The 20,624-nt window shown below is 31.6% G+C and overlaps 3 protein-coding genes across 6 annotated transcripts; all 3 read right to left on the bottom strand.

Moving 5' to 3' along the window:
- Positions 1–5,549: 5,549 nt before the first annotated feature.
- Positions 5,550–7,020, bottom strand: LOC117916216 (tropinone reductase homolog At5g06060-like). Its single transcript, XM_034832134.1, has 5 exons — positions 6,914–7,020; positions 6,629–6,836; positions 6,291–6,507; positions 6,073–6,179; positions 5,550–5,984 (listed from the first exon to the last, which is right to left on the bottom strand). The coding sequence occupies exons 1-5, from the start codon at positions 7,003–7,005 to the stop codon at positions 5,796–5,798; spliced, it is 813 nt and encodes a 270-aa protein (XP_034688025.1). The 5' UTR covers positions 7,006–7,020; the 3' UTR covers positions 5,550–5,795.
- Positions 7,021–9,650: 2,630 nt separating this feature from the next.
- LOC117916217 (tropinone reductase homolog At5g06060-like) lies at positions 9,651–19,323 on the bottom strand. 4 transcript variants are annotated; one of them, XM_034832138.1, is made up of 6 exons: positions 19,308–19,323; positions 11,252–11,373; positions 10,960–11,167; positions 10,641–10,857; positions 10,185–10,291; positions 9,651–10,060 (listed from the first exon to the last, which is right to left on the bottom strand). In XM_034832138.1, exons 2-6 carry the CDS (start codon positions 11,341–11,343, stop codon positions 9,872–9,874), a joined length of 813 nt encoding a protein of 270 aa, XP_034688029.1. In that variant the 5' UTR covers positions 11,344–11,373; positions 19,308–19,323; the 3' UTR covers positions 9,651–9,871. The 4 variants fall into 4 exon arrangements, with proteins under 4 accessions (XP_034688029.1, XP_034688026.1, XP_034688027.1 ...); XM_034832135.1 differs by lacking the exon at positions 19,308–19,323 and adding an exon at positions 12,066–12,150; XM_034832136.1 differs by lacking the exon at positions 19,308–19,323 and adding an exon at positions 11,797–12,031.
- Positions 17,630–19,072, bottom strand: LOC117916215 (tropinone reductase homolog At5g06060-like). Its single transcript, XM_034832132.1, has 5 exons — positions 18,915–19,072; positions 18,630–18,837; positions 18,301–18,517; positions 18,087–18,193; positions 17,630–17,998 (listed from the first exon to the last, which is right to left on the bottom strand). Exons 1-5 carry the CDS (start codon positions 19,004–19,006, stop codon positions 17,810–17,812), a joined length of 813 nt encoding a protein of 270 aa, XP_034688023.1. The 5' UTR covers positions 19,007–19,072; the 3' UTR covers positions 17,630–17,809.
- Positions 19,324–20,624: the final 1,301 nt, after the last annotated feature.

A 20,624-nucleotide genomic window follows, 5' to 3' on the forward strand; every position in this document is an offset into this window, starting at 1 on the left:
TAAAAACAGAGGATAATGTTGCTAAGAAAGCCGCTGCATTGGTAGCCGCTATAGATTATGGTGGTAAAGTTTTAAATACTTCTACATCTATTATTAATAGTACACGGATAATTGATTTTGGTGTTACAAATCATATGACTTTTGATTCTAGACAGGTCTCACCCCTTAGACCTTCCTCACAAAAAATTGTTTCCACAACCAATGGTAACACCACCCCAATCATTGGGTAAGGATCCTTAACTTTTACTAATACTTTGAATTTAGATTCTATTTTAGTTATTCCATCTTTAGATTACAATCTTTTGTCAGTTTCTCAAATCATTGCAACTTTATCTTGTATTGTCATTTTTTGACCTGAATTTTGTGTTTTTAAGGACATCCAAACAAAACAGACGATTGGTTGTAGTATTAAGCGGGGAAAACTCTATTACTTGGACTTGCAGTCAAAGGATTCCAATAAGTTGCGACAAACCTTGATGGTAGATGGGTCTAAGGGTGAGAAGAAAAAATCAAAAATTTGGTTGTGGCATCAACGTCTAGGACATGCTTTCTTTGGTTATTTAAAAAAATTGTTTTCTAGTTTGTTTGCAAGGAGTAATGTTTCTGGTTTCCGTTGTGATATTTGTGAATTAGCTAAAAGCCATCGTGCTTCATTTATGTTAATTTTGAATAACAGTCCGCTTCCTTTTATGGTTATACATTATGATGTTTAGGGCCCCTCCAAAGTCCCAACTTTGAGTGTATCACGTTGGTTTGTTACTTTTATTGATGATTGTACCAGAATGACCTAGTTATGCTTGATGAAGACCAAAGATGAAGTGAACTTGTTGTTTCAAAATTTTCATAAAATGATTGGAGCTTAGTACAATGCAAAGGTTCGGGTCCTACGTAGCAATAATGATGGAGAATATCAAAGTTCTAATCTTTAAAAGTATTTGGAAGGACATGACATCATTCATCAGACTACTTGTTCTAATACACCCCAGGAAAATGGAGTCGCTGAATGGAAAAATCGACACTTGTTAGAGGTTGTTCGTGCTTCCTTGATAGCATCAAAACTGATGATATCTAATTAGGGAAAAGCAATCACATCTGCCGCATACTTGATCAATCGGGTACCTTCCAGCTCAATTGACTTCCAAACACCTCTCCAAGCTCTTACTAATGTCGAGTTGCCCCAACCATTCCAAATCTACCTCCTTGTGTTTTTGGTTGCATGGCATTTGTGCATCTACACAAACACCAACGCACCAAGTTAACTTTTCGTGCATTGCAATGTGTGTTTGTTGGATATGCATTGCACCCAAAAGGATATCGATGTTACCATCCTCCAACTCGATGAATGTTTATTACAATGGATGTGGTGTTTCATGAAGATTCGATGTATTTTTCATTTGAGTTTGAACTTCAGGGGGAGTAACATGAGGAAATTCAGATTCTCGATTATGATTATCATATCTCTGAGGATGATGAATCTGGACAATTTGAACTAGTGAACCAGGAAGCGGGTGAATTGGATATGAGTGGTACAACTTTGGAACCAAGTAGTAATGACCACCCAGAAGCTGAAGAAGTGATAGAAGAGAGAAGAGACAGTACAATTGAACCATCACCACCATCTGAACAATTTGGGTCTGAAGATGCCTTCACTAAAATACCAAACCAATTGTTGTTTGCTGAGGGTGTTCTTAATTTGGAACCTGATCCATTCATGAAACAGTTACCACACCGTCATAATAAAGGTATTTCTAAACCCACATATGAACCTAAATTGTCTATCAAAGTCAAATATCCCATGAGCAACTATGTGTCCAACCATCATTTGTCTAAATCAAATAAGTCATTTGTAAATCAATTATCTACTATAGCTATTCCTAACAGTGTGCAGGAAACCTTAGTTGATCCAAGGTGGAAAGCAGTCATGAATGAAGAGATGAAATCATTGTAGAAGAATGAAATATGGGAACTCGTAGAATGTCCACCATGAAAGAAGCCAGTTGGGTGTCGTTGGATCTATATTGTGAAGTACAAGGTAGATGGCAGTATTGAATGATTTAAAGCAAGACTGGTAGCAAAATGGTACACTCAAACTTATGGAAGTGGCTACATAGAGACATTTGCACATGTAGCTAAGATCAACACAGTTCGAGTATTACTATCTTTAGCTGCAAACCTGGATTGGCCATTACAACAATTCGATGTGAAAAATGTCTTTCTGCATGGAGAGTTATCTGAAGAAGTATATATGGATCTTCCACCAGGATGCATGGTGTCAAAAAAGCAATGTCAAAAGGTGTGCAAATTGAAGAAGTCATTGTATGGGTTGAAGCAATCCCCGAGAGCATGGTTTAGAAGGTTCACAAAGTCAATGAGAGCTTTTGGTTATCGTTAAAGAAATTCATATCACACTTTGTTCTTGAAAAAGCAACATGGTAAGATTACGACACTCATCATATATGTGGACGACATGGTAGTTACAGGAAATGATCTTGAAGAAAGAAAAACTCTATAAAATTATTTGTCTAAAGAATTCGAAATGAAAAATCTAGGTTCTCTGAAATACTTTCTTGGGATTGAAGTTTCTCGATCAAGTGAAGGAATTTTTATGTCTCAAAGAAAGTATGTCTTAGATCTTTTATAAGAGACTGGAATGTCGGGATGTCAACCTGTTGATACACCAATAGAAGAAGGTCTAAAATTGTGTGTTGAGTCTAATCAAGTATCAACCGATAAGGGAAAATACCAGAGACTTGTGGGGAGATTAATGTACTCAGCTCATACAAGACCAGATCTTGCTTATGTATTGAGTGTAGTGAGTCAATACATGCATAATCCTGGAGAGCAACATATGAATGCAGTCATGCGCATTTTGAGGTATTTGAAGAATGCTCCTAGGAAAAGAATTTTGTTCGCTAAAAATATTGATCATCAGAGTATAGAAGTATATACTGATGCTGATTGGGCCGGTGCAGTGGATGATAGGCGATCTACATCTGGTTACTTTACCTTTGTAGGTGGTAATCTTGTGACATGGAAAAGTAAGAAGCAGAATGTCATCGCTCGTTCAAGTGTAGAAGCAGAATTTAGGGGTATGACTCTAGGACTTTGTGAGGCATTATGGCTAAGACTCCTATTACAAGATTTAAGTTACCTATCTAAGCAACCAATCCGATTGTTTTGTGACAATAAAGCCGCATGTGACATTGCTCATAATCCAGTACAACATGATCGTACAAAGCATGTCGAGGTGGACAGATTTTTCATTAAGGAGAAGTTGGATGATAAGATTGTGGAATTGTCTAAGATTCAATTAGAAGATCAATTAACTGATATCCTCACCAAAGCTGCAGTCTCAAGTTAAGTGTTCTAAAAAATTTTAGACAAGTTGGGCATGTGTGACATCTATGCACCAACTTAAGGGGGAGGGTTGAAATATTAGGATATTAGGATATTAGTTGTACAAATCCTTATAATCATTCTTTCCCATTTTAGGTGATTACGCTTGATTATAGTGCTTGATTATAGGCGGTCAACATAATTAACAGATATGATTGTATAGTTGTATAACTTGATTGTAGGATATTGAGTCATGTATACCCTCTATATATACTCTGTACGTGAACGAGTGAAAGTATGAATGAAAAGCCACCATTCATCAATTTGAAGTGCAAGAATAACAACCAAACATATGGTACACCACCATACCACTCTACACTGGCTGGTGAAAGCTGAATGCTACTCTTCTTCTTCTTCTTCTCATTTTTTTCTATATCTCTGTCCATACTTAATAATCGAAGTAAGAAACGGGGATGAATCACACTTATACAGTACTTTTGACTTCCTATGCTTACAACACTCTCTTTTTTTTCTTCTTTCTTCTCTATTTTATTTATTTATTATTTATTTTTATTTTTTTTTTGCCCTTTATATTGCCCCATTCCATGGGATATTTTTAATAATATTACTCACTATATTTACAATATTTTTTTTTATAATAATATCATCTTCATGTATTTATAACAATGTCCATTTACCCTATTTATAAACAAAAAAAAAATATTAAATACCGTGACAAGGATGTACTTAATTAATGTTAATAACCTTTTCTAAATTTAATTTAATTTTTTTATCAATTTTTATCCTCTCAGGATTTTCAAGAGAGCCAAATTTTAAAATACTATTTTTTATTTTTTTCTAAATTATGAAATATTAATAATTCAATTAATTAAAATTATAATATTTTTTTGACAAAAAAATAAAACTTAAGTTATCTTTAATTATGTTTTTAGTATTTACTATTTGAAATGTGTCATATGTGACAGTGTACAATGTAGTTTAATATTTACACTTGAATATTTTTATGAAATTTAACACAAATACTAGACATATTAAATGGATATAATTAGTCTAGAAGACTAATGATGATGCATGTGAAAGTGCATATGTTTGTTCATATAAAATAATAAATATGATTTCTTCAAAAGTAAATAAATAAATATTTTTTGATGTCATAAAATGGAGGATTCAACATAAAAATTCAATATTTGTTAGACTTAAAAGATTTAATTCTTACAAATTAAAGAGATAAGTAGACTTCAAGAACCCAAATCTAATCAATGTTATTGATGAAATATTTAATAGATTCAAAACTATTCACAAACTTATAACTATTCAAAATTTACATGATGAAATATAAGAAATTAATAAATAGAGAATTAAATCAGCTCAAGTAATAAAATGAACAAATTATACTCTTAATGATAAAGAGTAAAGAAGAATCCTTTACTAGTCAAGATCTAAAAATTAATCATAATACCATACACTCATTTACCTTTAGAAACATTTATTGACTTACCATCTAAAGTAAATTTTTAAACATGACATATAAAAATAAAAATAAGTTTTGAAGATAATAGATTCATACCTAGATTGTATACATGAATAATTAATCATAACCAAATATTATGAAAAATCGAGAAAAAAGATTTTGGTTATAAAGAAAAGTAAGTTAAAGATAAATTATAATCTTTCAAATGTTTATCTATGTCAAAATAAATGTTGTTTTAGAACTTAATTCTGTAATTTGAGAAAATATCAATGCCTTAATTACTATAGATTACTGGAAAATACCAACAAAAATTTAAAGTAAAAAATTTTCTCTATTAACTTATAAAATAAAATATTACAACTTTTGATGGGCTTATTAAAACTTTGACTAAAGAATATCTACATGGGACCATTAAACCATATTATGAAAAATTCCTACTAACGTAGAACTAGTAAGACCGTCGACCGGATCTTGATCTGATCTGGTTCGGTTAGGAATAGAAGAAAGTGTGGTGCTACCCATACAGTGAAGACTGAAGAGCCAAAGAAACGGTGGACAAGACGGACAGGTGGTAAAATTCATATTTTAATTTCATATTAGGTAGTTAAAGAGGGAGAGTTGGGTGGGATGAGAAGCTGAGGTAGTAGACACTAGACAACAACCTACAGTATTATACTAAATTAATTTCCTTCGAATTGCAGTTACTACAACAACAATAACCTTATAACAAGATAAATCTGATTATAGGAAACACCCATCACAAGAATCTCATCCAATGATAAGTAACTTCTTACAAACTTTCCAACGATTATTATAAGCATCATGCAACAATGTTTTCAAATGAACCCCACACCGAAAAAACAGAAGAGTACTTACCACCCCAAACAGATTATTCAGGAAAAAGACAGGATCCAAACAGGAAAGCGGTAGAGGAAGCTAAGATTTTTGAGAGAGTCTTAAGATGTTCCTAGAACAGGTTTGGCTCAAAACCATTGACAGTCACGCCACCATCGACACAAATAGTCTGTCCAGTAATGTAAGATGATGCTGGTAGACAGAGGAATGCCACCAAAGATGACACCTCCTTCGGATCTCCCACACGGCGAAGTGGAGCTCGATTTATCACCCCTTCCAGAAAGGTTTTGTTACTGAGCATCTGCAACCCAGATTATGCAAAAGACAGAAAAGAGAGAGGAATTGATTATTGAATTTTCCCAGACAAAACAGAAGAGCAACTGAATTACCTGATCCACCATCGGAGTTTTGATGTACCAAGGAGCAACTGCATTACTTCTAATATTATCTTCCGCCCACTCGCATGCCAAATTCTTTGTAAGTTGATTCATTGCTCCTGAAAAATCACAAAATGAAAATGATAATGACACGCCGAGAAGGCCACAAGGGCCACAACCCAAGAACTTGCAATATATATATATATAATGTGGATCATGTAACGAAATACCTTTGGTCGCTGAATAAGCAGACAGATACTTGAGTGACACTACGCCTGCAACAGAGGAGATGAATACAATGCTTCCCGCTCCTGATGCCTTTAAAAGGGGGTGTGCGAGTTGGGACAGATGATACACAGATTCAAAATTTATGGCCATGATTGTTGAGAACTCTTCTGCCGTGACCTCTACTGTTGGTTTCTGAATAACAATAGCAGCGTTGTTGACCTGAGTCCGGAACCAAAAAATAAATAAATAAAATATATCAAGTAGGGGAACTCAAATTGTAGGAAGTTCGACAAAGTATGTGGAATATCATGGATAGGAACCTTAGACTAGAGGAACTTACAAGGATATTCAGCTTCCCATTGAACACAGAAGAGACAGTCTCCATTAGCTTCTCCATTTGGGCCCGAGAGGATACATCACACACTGAACCACTCACTCCAAAACCTTTAGCTTTCCAATCCTTTAAGCATTCATTGAGCTCGCTTTCTTTTCGAGAACACGTGTGTATGGTTGCTCCTAATCCAGCCAGTTCCTCCACAATTGCATGCCTGCAGAATTGATACATACGTTTATATATAGGAAGGTATAGTCCAAACCCAAAGACATAAAAACAGGTAACACCAACCCAATTCCTTTAGTTCCACCGGTTACAAGAGCAGTCATTCCCTTGAGAGACCATCTACTATCTCCAGAGCTGCACCCACATGTCTGAGCCATGTCTCCTCCTCTCCTCTACGACTCCTTGAAAGTTAAGTGTTTCTTCTCCTTCTACTCCTCATCTTCATCTATGTTTGTATCCATAATTTATAACAGAAGCAAGAAACAGCGATGGATCGATAGCATTTTATGTTGTCTTCTTGTAGAATACCGAGATTTTTCTTTACTCATATATCTGTCGTCGTGTCACCAGATATTTATAGTAACAATATTACTCGCTATATATATTTACCATTTTTTTTTTTTATGCTCTTAGTGAAATATTTATAATTATATCACTCCTTATTTTTACTATAATGTTATCATCACTGAATTTAGAATAATCTCATTTTGCTATATTTATAAAAATATAATCTTAATATCATATTGCTATTTTATTTTTTTAATATTAAATATTAGTAATAAATACCCACATAATAATCTCATTAATCATATTTAAGATTTTAAATTTTTTATTAATTACTTTTTTACAAAAATAAATATTTAATAAATTTAAAAATTATTTTTTTTAATATTTTTTTTTGAAATTTGAAATTTTGGATGAATAAGGTGTCATGTTGTTATTATGTAGTTTAGTATTTGCACTCCAATATTTCTATATAATTTATGATGAATATCAAAATATTAAATTGATATAATTAAATTATTACAAATTATAAAATATAATTTTATCTAGCATACAATTTTTATTATAATTTTGTATAAATCAATCAAATCATATTATTAACATCTTAGAATAAAAACAAATTAAGAGACACCAAGTATAGTAAGCAACATGAAAGGAAAAGTCATATTACGTATTTTAGTTTCCCTTCCCTTCTGTTTGTTGTCTCTTGTTATTGTGGTGGCAAATTAGGAATCATTCATTTAACCTATTTGATAAATTAAATTAAATCAAGACTGAACCCATTAACACGATAAAAATATATTCAACTTGTTGAGCTATGTAGGCTTAAAAATAAATGAAGGATTAAATTACTATAAAATTTGTCACTAAAGTTAAAACTCTGTAGTTCAATAAAATTTGGATTTCATAAGTCATGAATTCCACACATTGAACATATGATATACAATTTTAAAAATAACACACGGTAAAATTTGAATGGTTACAAAATCTAGTCTTATAAAATAAAATAAAATAAAACAATTAAAGTTAGAAAGGAATTAGAGAGAAATATTTTCTTATTGATAGATTTCTCAAATAGGAGAAATAAATTGGGAAATTGAAGTCAAAAGGGAGTTAGAAAAAACATTTGATTGTTGGCAAATTTCTTAAATGAGGGTGAAAAGTTATTAAAATTAAGAAATCAAATTCTTTAAATTAAGTAATCAAATATCAAATATTTCAAATTTAATTCCCTGATTTCACATATAAATAAGGGTGACCTCCTTAATGTTTTATAGGACATCTTTATAACTGAAAATTTGTTTTAAATTTTTAATATTTTTTTAAATATATATATATATAATTAATAAATTTATATGAATTTATTATGTTATAAATTGGTTATGTCAATCATAAATTAGTTCTCATAATCATATCATAGATGTGTTTTGATATGAATAAATAAATGGGTTAAATGAGTTGAATAGTCACATTCCAATATCATTGGTTTAATAAATTAATGTGTTTACACAATTATAACATAAATATGATTATACTTAACCCAAAACTGCTAAATCCATGTAATTTTTGAGTCGTTTTATCATATTAGTATCAAAATTGTTATCCCTACTTGCTATATGTAATTTTTATGTGATTGAATCTTAATTATTTTCAATAGATTTAACCTTTGAGCAAATATTATTCATTATACATATCCCACATGGATTAAGGAGAAAATTTTTTTATACTATAGATGGTGAGCTTAGCTTAAAATATATTGACAAATTTTTAAATAGGCCGGAAGGTTTATTAGGATTACAAATGAGTGAGGAAATAGTTACAAATGGTGGAGAAGCACAGAAAGGTATAAGAAGATGAATATGTTGGAATCATTTCCTTAAAATTCATTTGAAGCTATTTGAGTTTTTAAAGCACTCTCACATATTTGCCACTCTCAAAGACATTTTTTGATGCACATCATTTTTACTTATTCTAACAACCAAACTTTGTGCAACCCTAATATTTTTGCAAGACTTACTTTTTTTTTTTTTTAAGGGATCAAATATAGAATGTATACCTTTTCTTCATTGCAATAAAAAAAAATCATGGTGGATATCATGTCTATACATATTGACTAAGTTTAGAAGTTCTAACAAGTTTTGGAAATTATGATATGACGATGAAGATTAATCTATGAAATGCATTTGAACGATATTAGAGTCTAATTAGTTTTTCCATATGCATGCATGATCATTGTAATGAAAATGAAGAAATACTTGAGAATTGTATTTTGAAAGGTTGGTCTAATTTAGCAAAGCAAATGGTCAAAAGTAGAAAGTATTCGCATATTTCCGATCCTACTACATTTAAGTTACAAAAAAATGAAAGAACAAACAAAGGATTGGATATATATTTCAATGGTATTGAGATTAAAGACGTATGATTTATGTATGGAATTAAAATCCTTATAAAAACACCCTTCACAAGAATCTCATCAAATAATAAGAAACTTTTTGAAAAATTAAAACTTGAACCCAAATAAAAATTAGCAAACTTTCCAAACACTATTATAAGCATCATGCAGCAAGGTTTTCAAGGGAACCCCACACCAAAAAAACTAAAGACTTGGCATGACAAGCAGATTATTCAGGAAAAAGAAAGGATCCAGGCATGGAAGCAGTAGAGGAAGCTAAGATGTTTGAAAGAGTCTCCATACATGCCAGCCAAATTAGGGCTATAATACCATCACATATGATGTTCCTAGAGCAGGTTTGACTCAAAACCATTAACAGTCATGCCACCATCAACACAAATAATCTGTCCGGTAATGTAAGATGATGCCGGTAGGCAGAGGAATGCTACCAAAGATGACACCTCCTTTGGATCTCCCACACGACGAAGTGGAGCTCGATTTATCACCTCTTCCAGAAAGGCTTGGTTAGTGAGCATCTGGAACCCAGAGAATGTAAAAGACAGAGAAGGAAGGACGAGTCAATTATTCTATTTTCCCAGACCAAGAAAAAAAGAAGGGAATCCGAGCAACTAAATGATGTGAAGGGAAATTAGAAATTACCTGCTCCACCATTGGAGTTTTGATGTACCAAGGAGCTACAGCATTACTTCTAATATTGTCTTTCGCCCACTCGCATGCCAAATTCTTTGTAAGTTGATTCATTGCTCCTGAAAAATCACAAAATGATAATGACAGATGGTCAATCCAAGGACTTGCTGTTCAGTTGTGTGGGGCCTTCCTAATTACAATATACACTTTTCCTGGTGACTGAGAATCAATCAAAGGGATATTTTAGTTATTTTATACATGCATGATGATTATTGTAAGACCTGAGATCGTTGTGTAGGTTTTTTTTTTTTTTCATAATGAAAATCTACAAAGGTGAAATGGATGTAGCTCTCCCTTTAGAAGAGAACGGCTATAAATTCTATATGTTTCTCTTGTTCAGTATTGCTCTTGTAAATAGGAATTTACTCCTAGCACTTGGAATATACCATGGATCATGTGATGAAATACCTTTGGTTACTGAATAAGCAGAGATATTCTTGTGTGCCACTATGCCGGAAACAGAGGAGATGAATACAATGCTTCCGGCTCCTGATGCCTTTAAAAGGGGGTGTGCGATTTGGGACAGATGATACACAGATTCAAAATTTGTGGCCATGATTGTTGAGAACTCTTCTGCCGTGACCTCTACTGTTGGTTTCTGAATACTTATAGCAGCATTGTTGATCTGAATCCAACAAAAAATCAAGCAGGGGAACTCAATTGTAATAAGTTCAACAAATTATGTGTAAGATCACAGGTTGGAACTTTACAGGCTAGAGGAACTTACAAGGATATTCAACTTCCCATTGAACACAGAAGAGATAGTCTGCATTAGCTTCTCCCTTTGGGCCCGAGAGGATACATCACACACTGAACCACTCACTCCAAAACCTTTAGCTTTCCAATCCTTCAAGCATTCATTGAGCTCGGTTTCTTTTCTAGAACATGTGTGTATGGTTGCTCCCAGTCCAGCCAGTTCTTCCACAATTGCATGCCTGCATAATTGATACATACATTTATATATGGGAAGGAAGGTGTAGTCCAAACCAAAGACATAGAATACAGGTAACATCACAAACCCAATTCCTTTAGTTCCACCAGTTACGAGAGCAGTCATTCCCTTGAGAGACCATCTACTATCTCCAGAGCTGCATCCAGATGTCTGAGCCATTCCTGCTTCTCTAATCTACCACACTTTCAACTGAAAATTGGACAGAAAAAACATAGCAAATGGCATAACAGGGACTTCTTACAACTTGAAAACAAAAGACACAGAACTGATAAAAGTCCCAATGGCCTCCTCAAACCTCTCTTGCCCCCCCACCCCCCTTTTTTTTTCTCAGAATTCTTGAAGAAACAACCATCCTTTTTATTCCCATTGCAGTTTGTATATATATATATCAAAATCTGGAGAAATCAATGCATTGAAGGCTGAGAATAGGGACATGAATCTACATAAATTAAACTCGTCCTACCCCAAGTCCAAAAATACATAGTACAAAATCATATTACATTTTCTGTAATACTGATTGCCCAATACCTATAACACTCGGAATATGCTGCAAAAATAGTTAAATGGAATGAAACAATCCAAACACTCCGAGAGAAAAAAGAGAATCTGTACCCTCATGAAAGAGAGCCAAAAATAGAGGAAGAAAACCCATAAATTAATTTTCATTCCCCTCGCACAGTTCAGTTCAGCATAACGCCTTCCCCTAAAATGGACAACAACATTTCATTCTGATATACGGGAAAAAAAGGAAAGAAAAATTGGTGGTTTTTGACTAACACCAAGCCCACTGATAAATATTGATGGAAACCCAAAACGAATCAGTGAGGACAGAGATGAAAAAAGGAAAATAAAAATGGATCTGAGCAAGAATGACATCCTACCATATGCTACACCACCACAACACACTGCAGTACCGGTGAAAGCTGAGTGCTCCTCCTTTTCCTCCTTCGTCTCATCTCTATCTATATCTCTATCCATACTTTATGCTTTATGACAGAAGTAGGAAACAGGGATGAAAAGTATTTTATTTTGTTTTGTTGTTTACTCCGATTTCATGAAATATTTCCAATACTTTCCATTTTCTATGTTTACAATGCTGTCTTCTTTTTCTTTTTTGGTTGTCTTCTTCTTCTCCCTCTCTCTCTCTCTCCTCTTCTTTAATCTGCCCTCATTCCATGAGATATTTATAATAATTTCATGCACTCGTCAGCAGTATCGACCCGCGAGAAGCAGTACTTATATTATAATTGAATATTGCAGAAAATTTTAATTGTTTTAAAATAGATGTATAAAATTTAATATGAAAATCAATTTTTAATAGGAAAAGTATTATCGTTTTTGTGCCCTTTGAGTTGGCTCCATCTTCTATGCCCAAGTTGCCCATTCGTGTCTCCAGCTCAGCATTCTCAACATCATTTCAACCTCTGTATCAATCGAAGCATTGAAATTAAGGAAAAAAAAAACACTAAAATCTTAATCTATAACTTCTCAACAAAAAAAAAACACACACATACACAATCTATAAGTTTTCAATTTACTTATTTGAAAGTTTTCTCTCATCTTTCTTTGCTTTCGACAATCCAAAATTTCTCTTATTTTAGTTTAAAAACCCAAATCCAAAACATTATGGAATTGCTTTTATGGTCTTTAACAAGATGCATGCAGCACGTACTGAATTTTAACCTCATTCCTTTTGCCAATTTTTCTGGCCCCAAGTTACCGGGGACTATGGTTTCGATTGGGTGGATTTGAGTAGTCAAAAACCATATTTAAAGCTCTATAAAATTTTTTATGCTGCTCATTTTATTTAAATAATTTATAACTTAAAAAATAACTTAATATGAAAATCAAGAAATTTTTTTTTTAAAGCTTTATTTTGGCTTATTCAAAAAGCTTTTTTTTTATGTTTAATACATTTTTTATAATATCAATATTATTTTTAAAAAATTGTGACTTTTAGCTTTTAATTAAAATTAAGAATAAGAAGTTATTCTAAATACGATTTATGTATTCATTCAATGAAAGTAAGTTTTTCATTTTAAAAAAGTAATTTCTTGGTGATAAGAAATATTTTTTTCAGTAGCTTTTTGATACTATAAAAAAAAGTGTTTTATATGCTCAATTCTATTTCTTTGTATTGCTATGCAATTGATTTGGCAACACTAATCAATAAATTGACGTTATATTTGAAACATTGGAATAAAAAATGAGAATAAGAGTTAAGTTTATTTTCAATTTATTAATGTATTTGAATTATTATTTTACAATGATAATAGAATTTTAAAAAAAAAAATCACTAATATGGAAATCAAATTTGATTCTCCTTTTGATTTTGACTACTTTCCTTTTTATTATGATTCACTTTTTTTTTTCTATTTTTCTTTGAAGGTTGGTTTAATTCACACACCATCAGGCTTAGAGTAAATACATTAAGTTACTCTTTCAATTTTTGATTGAATAGATCTAAAATCTTTTTATCTAAAATTTCTCTAAAAGTTAAATTTTATAAATAAAAGAATTTATAAATATGTTAATCAACGAAATTTAAAACTTATATATATATATATATATATATATATTCACACCAAATTTTGGAGGTCGTTGTGACACATCAAATCCATTCTTAAAATTGCCTCTTTTCTAATAATTTCCACTTGTCATATGCACTTTTAAAATTGTCTCCTTTTCTCTTACTCTTATGAGTTGCTATATAATTCATACAAAGATATTTCACCACTTGATAAAACACAAGTATATAAGGGATTGTTTGACAATAATTTTTTCTTCGTAAAAAACAGGAAAACTTGTTTGAGAATAAGAAAAATCGTTTTCTGTTTTTAAAAATAAAAAATATAATGTTTTCGGATAACATCTTTACTTGTTTTCACTTATTTTTTACTGCTATTTTAAAAAATAATTATACAAATATATAGAATTATTAAAAATAAAATATTAGATATAAAAATTATTTTAGGTTGTCAAACATGTTTTTTTCTTTTTTTATGTTGTAAACATCAAAAAAAAGTTTTAAATAACTATTTTCGAAAATTATTTTTCAAAATTGTTATCAAACATGCTTTAAGTATATTTATGGGAAACTTGTGTTATCAGTCTGTGATTTGAAAATTATACGCTTTTCGAACCCCAAGTATATGAAATATGAGATTTCCAGGTTATTGGAGAAAATATTATCGTTCTCGTGCACTATGTCATGTTTACATTTTCTATTCCCAGATTGTCCCTCAATGTCTCCATGTCAGCAGCAAGTCAGCTTACATGTCAACAAGACCTTATGAAATTAAACAAAACACAAAAATTAGAATTTGAAAGTTCTCAAAACACCCATCCTGGCAACACCTCTAATTTCCCAAATCAAAAACTTTCCATCTCTCTCATTTGGGAGCATTTTCTCTCAACTCTCTTCACTTCCTTACCTAGCCGAATTTGCTGAAAGACCCCTGTAAAATTTTCCAAAATTTCTCTCATTTCATAAAAGAAACCCTTAAAATTCAAATCTACATATTTATATATTCTCTAAGAATTTGAAACTTCTCAAATCTAAAACACAAAAAACACTTGACCCAAGAACCATCTCAAATTTCCCAAATCTGAAACTTTTTCCTCTTAAAGGTTGGAAACATTTCTTTCTCTATTTCTCTTGGCTTTATCATCTAGACGATCCTAAAACCCATTTAAAATTTCCCAAAATTTCTTCAATTTGAGAAAAGAAACCCTTAATCCAAAACTCCAACCTTCATTTTTCTTTCTTGTCTAAATTCTCAACAACCAAATGGAGCACTCCATCCTAAGAACGTCCAGTTAAAAGATGGTTTCAATAGGCGCAACTATGATATTGATTTTGCTATAGCAAAGCGTACTTGGACGAAAAGCTAAAATCCAAAATATTGGTTTCCTAAAAAAAATGTCTTGTCTTCCTGTCCTTCTGTCACATTTTTCCCTAACCCCTACTTGAAATACGAAGGTAATTAATTTTTATTTATTGTTCTTTAGTATTTATTGTACCTTAGGTACTACCTTAGTAACCTTTAGGTACTATATTAATTTATCTTAAGTGATTGTAGGTACTATTTTAACTTATTATAGATATTATCTTAGTTAAACTTGGGTACCACTTGTGTGAAGCCTCGAAATTTTATTTATGGACATTACTTACTTTATTTGTGAACATTAGAGCATGACATTATGTGCCCCTTTGATATAGTGGTGATTGTACCTTAGGTACTACCTTAGTAACCCTTAGGTATTACCTTAATCTACCTTAACCAACCTTAGGTACTACTTTAATTAAACTTGGGTACTACCTGTGTGAAGCCTCGAAACTTCATTTGTAGACATTACTTACTTCATTTATGAACATTAGAGCATGACATTATGTGCACCTTTGATATAGTGTTGAATGTACCTTAGGTACTGCCTTAGTAACACTTATTAAAGGTGCAGATAATGTCATGCTCTAATACACATGAAGTAAGTAATGTCTACAAATGAAGTTTTGAGGCTTCACATAGGTAGTACCCAAGTGTAACTAAGATAATACCTAAAATCGATTAAGGTTACTAAGGTATATTAAGGTAGTACCTAAGGGTTACTAAGTGATTTTATTTTTAATTATATTATCATTGTAAAAAATAATTCAAATATATTAATAAATTGAAAATAAAATTAACTCTTATTCTCTTTTTTTATTCCAATGTTTCAAATATAACGTACATTTATTGATTAGTGTTGCCAAATCCGAACAATTGCATAGCCATACAAAGAAATAGAATTGAGCATATTAAACACAAGTTTCCCAATAAATAAGACCCTAGTGAAAGTGCAGGTATATAAATAACATCAATTTTATCATACAAACTTAGTCAACACTGTTTTTATAGCATCAAAAAGCTACTAAAAAAATATTTCTTTTTATCACCAAGAAATTATTTTTTTAAATGAAAATATTACTTTCACTGAATGAATACATAAGTCGTATTTGGAATAACTTCTCGTTCTTAGTTTTAATTAAAAGCTAAAAGTCACCATTTTTAAAAAATAATATTGATATTATAAAAAATGTATTAAACATAAAAATAAAATAAAAAACTTTTTGAATAAGTCAAAATAAAGCTTAAAAAAACATTTTTTATTTTCTTATTTTTTTTAAGTTATAAATTGTTTAAATAAAATGAGGGGCATAAAATTTTTTACTAAGCTTTAAAAATGGTTTTTGACTACTCAAAAACCACCCAATCGGAACCATACTCCCCAGTAACTTGGGGCCACAAAAATTGGTAGAAGGAATTAGGTTAAAGTTCAGTACATGCCACATGCATCTTGTTAATGACCATGAAAACAGTTCCACAATGTATCACATTTGGAGTTTTGGATTTGAGTTTCTAAACTAAAATGAGAGAAATTTTGGGTTGTCGGGATTGAAGAAAGATGAGAGAAAGCTTCCAAATGAGCAAATTGAAAACTTGTAGATTGGGTTTTTTTTTTTTTTTTTTTTTTGAGAAGTTACAAATTTAGATCTTAGTGTTTTTTTTTTTTTTTTTTCTTAATTTCAATGGTTCTACTGACACGGAGGTTGGGATGATGCTGAGAATGCTGAGCTGGAGACATGGAGGGGCAATTTGGACACAAAAGATGAAGTCCGCTCAAAGTGCACAAAAACGATAATACTTTTCATATTAAAAATTGATTCTCATATTTCCCATTTTTGGGTTCTAAAACCATATATTTTCTAAATAGCAGCTCCAAAATACAAGTTTTTCAAATTTATATATATATATATATTTGAAATATTGTTGAAAACAATTTTGATAAAAAATATATATATTTGTTTTTTTTTGTATAATTTATCATATTATTAATATAAAATTAAAATTTGTAACCTTATTGGCTAACGTGTTACGTGGCGTCACTGATTGTATATAGTATATACGCGCTACTTTATATTAAAATATCTTTGAGTAACAACGCATTAGCATACTGCGTTGTCGGTAACATAATGCAAGGAAAAGTCCTGGAAAAGCCATGGTACCACAGCTTTTTCCATGATGTGTGATAGATAATAGAACCCGCTTTCCTTCGTCTCATTGCTACATGTATTTTTTACTTTAATTTTTTTTTCATTTACAATAATCTTTAATGGAAATGAAAAAAAAAAATTAAAGATTCACACTTGTTGAATGTCATCTAAATTTATCAAACAAAATTAATTTAAGGTTGGTTTCACTCACACTCTTTGAAATTTATTGTAAATAAGAGATGGTGTAATATTTGAATAAGTAAAAATGATGAACTCTTCCCGATTTTCATCATCCTTTTATGATTATTTGCATTTCTCTTTCAATCCTATTACTACAACAACAACCTTATAACAAGATAAATCTGATTATAGGAAACACCCATCACAAGAATCTCATCCAATGATAAGTAATTTCTTACAAACTTTCCAACGATTATTATAAGCATCATGCAACAATGTTTTCAAATGAACCCCACACCGAAAAAACAGAAGAGTACTTACCACCACAAACAGATTATTCAGGAAAAAGACAGGATCCAAACAGGAGAGCGGTAGAGGAAGCTAAGATTTTTGAGAGTCTTAATGATGTTCCTAGAACAGGTTTGGCTCAAAACCATTAACAGTCACGCCACCATCAACACAAATAGTCTGTCCAGTAATGTAAGATGATGCTGGTAGACAGAGGAATGCCACCAAAGATGACACCTCCTTCGGATCTCCCACACGGCGAAGTGGAGCTCGATTTATCATCCCTTCCAGAAAGGTTTTGTTACTGAGCATCTGCAACCCAGATTATGCAAAAGACAGAAAAGAGAGAGGAATTGATTATTGAATTTTCCCAGACAAAAAAGAAGAGCAACTGAATTACCTGATCCACCATCGGAGTTTTGATGCACCAAGGAGCAACTGCATTACTTCTAATATTGTCTTCCGCCCACTCGCATGCCAAATTCTTTGTAAGTTGATTCATTGCTCCTGAAAAATCACAATATGATAACGATAATGACACGCCGAGAAGGCCACAAGGGCTACAACCCAAGAACTTGCAATATATATATACTGTGGTTCATGTAATGAAATACCTTTGGTTACTGAATAAGCAGACAGATACTTGACTGACACTACGCCGGCAACAGAGGAGATGGATACAATGCTTCCCGCTCCTGATGCCTTTAAAAGGGAGTGTGCGAGTTGGGACAGATGATACACAGATTCAAAATTTATGGCCATGATTGTTGAGAACTCTTCTGCCGTGACCTCTACTGTTGGTTTCTGAATAACAATAGCAGCGTTGTTGACCTGAATCCGGAACCAAAATATATATATCAAGTAGGGGAACTCAAATTGTAGGAAGTTCGACAAAGTATGTGGAATATCATGGATAGGAACCTTAGAGACTAGAGGAACTTACAAGGATATTCAGCTTCCCATTGAACACAGAAGAGACAGTCTCCATTAGCTTCTCCCTTTGGGCCCGAGAGGATACATCACACACTGAACCACTCACTCCAAAACCTTTAGCTTTCCAATCCTTTAAGCATTCATTGAGCTCGGTTTCTTTTCGAGAACACGTGTGTATGGTTGCTCCTAATCCAGCCAGTTCCTCCACAATTGCATGCCTGCAGAATTGATACATACGTTTATATATAGGAAGGTATAGTCCAAACCCAAAGACATAAAAAGAGGTAACACCAACCCAATTCCTTTAGTTCCACCGGTTACAAGAGCAGTCATTCCCTTGAGAGACCATCTACTATCTCCAGAGCTGCACCCAAATGTCTGAGCCATGCCTCCTCCTCTACTCTACCACTCTTTGAACTGAAAATGGAACAGAAACAACAGAGCAAATGACATAAACCTTGACAGGACTTCTTACAACTTGAAAACAAAAGACAACTGATAATAGTCCCAGTGGCCCTCTCAAACCTCCATTTTCTTTTTATTCTAATGTAATAGGATAAAGCAAAGAAAATTGGTGGCTAGCTTTTGGCTAACACCAGGCCCATTAAACGAATCAGTCATGACGACTGAGATGACAAAAATGAAAATAGAAATGGATCAGCCCACACTTGTTTGGAGCAAGAACAAACATATGCTACACCACCATACCACTCTGCACTGGTGAAAGCTGAATGCTGCTTCTTCTCTTTTTCTTTTTTTTTTTCTGTACCTCTGTCCATACTTTATAATCGAAGTAGGAAACAGGGATGAATCACACTTATACAGTACTTTTGACTTCCTATGCTTACAACACTCTTCTTTTTCTTCTTTCTTCTCTAATTTTTTTTTTTTTGGCTCTTTATCTTGCCCCATTCCATGAGATATTTTTAATAATATTACTCACTATATTTACAATTTTTTTTTATATAATAATATCATCTTCCTGTATTTAGAACGATGTCCATTTACCCTATTTATAAAACATAAAAAAATATTAAATATCGTGACAAGGATGTACTTAATTAATCTCAATAACCTTTCCTAAATTTATTTATTTTTTTACCAATTTTTATCCTCTCATGATTTTCAAGAGAGCCAAATTTTAAAATACTATTTTTTATTTTTTCTAAATTATGAAAAATTAATAATTCAATTAATTAAAATTATAAAAATTTTGACAAAAAAAAAAATAAAACCTAAGTTATCTTTAATTATGGTTTTAGTCTTTACCATTTGAAATGTGTCATATGTGACAATATACTATGTAGTTTAATATTTACACTTGAATATTTTTTATGAAATTTATCACAAATATTAGACATATTAAATCAATATAATTAGTCTAGAAGACTCTAATGATGAAAATGAATGTGAAAGTGAGTATGTTTGTTCATATAAAATAATAAATATGATTTCTTCAAAAGTAAATAAATAAATATTTTTTGAAGTCATAAAATAGAGCATTCAATATAAAAATTCAATATTTGTTAGATTTAAAAGATTTAATTCTTACAAATTAAAGAGATAAGTAGACTTCCAGAACCCAAACCTAATTAATATTATGGATGAAATATTTAATAGATTCAAAACTATTTACAAACTTATAATTATTCAAAATTTACATGATGAAATATAAGAAATAAATAGAGAATTAAATAAGCAAGTAATAAAATGAACAAATTATACTCTTAATGATAAAGAGTAAAGAAGAACTCTTTACTAGTCAAGATCTAAGAATCATAATATCATACACTCATTTACGTTTAGAAACATTTATTGACTTACTATCTAAAGTAAATTTTCAAACATGACGTATAAAAATAAAAATAAGTGTTGAAAATAATAGATTCAGAAGCAGGCCTAGATTGTATACATGAATAATTAATCATAACCAAGAGAAAAGATTTTGGTTATAAAGAAAAGCAAGTTAAAAATAAATTACAACCTTTCAAATGTTTATCTACGT

The sequence above is a fragment of the Vitis riparia genome, chromosome 6 (genome assembly GCF_004353265.1).
Source record: "Vitis riparia cultivar Riparia Gloire de Montpellier isolate 1030 chromosome 6, EGFV_Vit.rip_1.0, whole genome shotgun sequence".
NCBI lineage: Eukaryota > Viridiplantae > Streptophyta > Magnoliopsida > Vitales > Vitaceae > Vitis > Vitis riparia.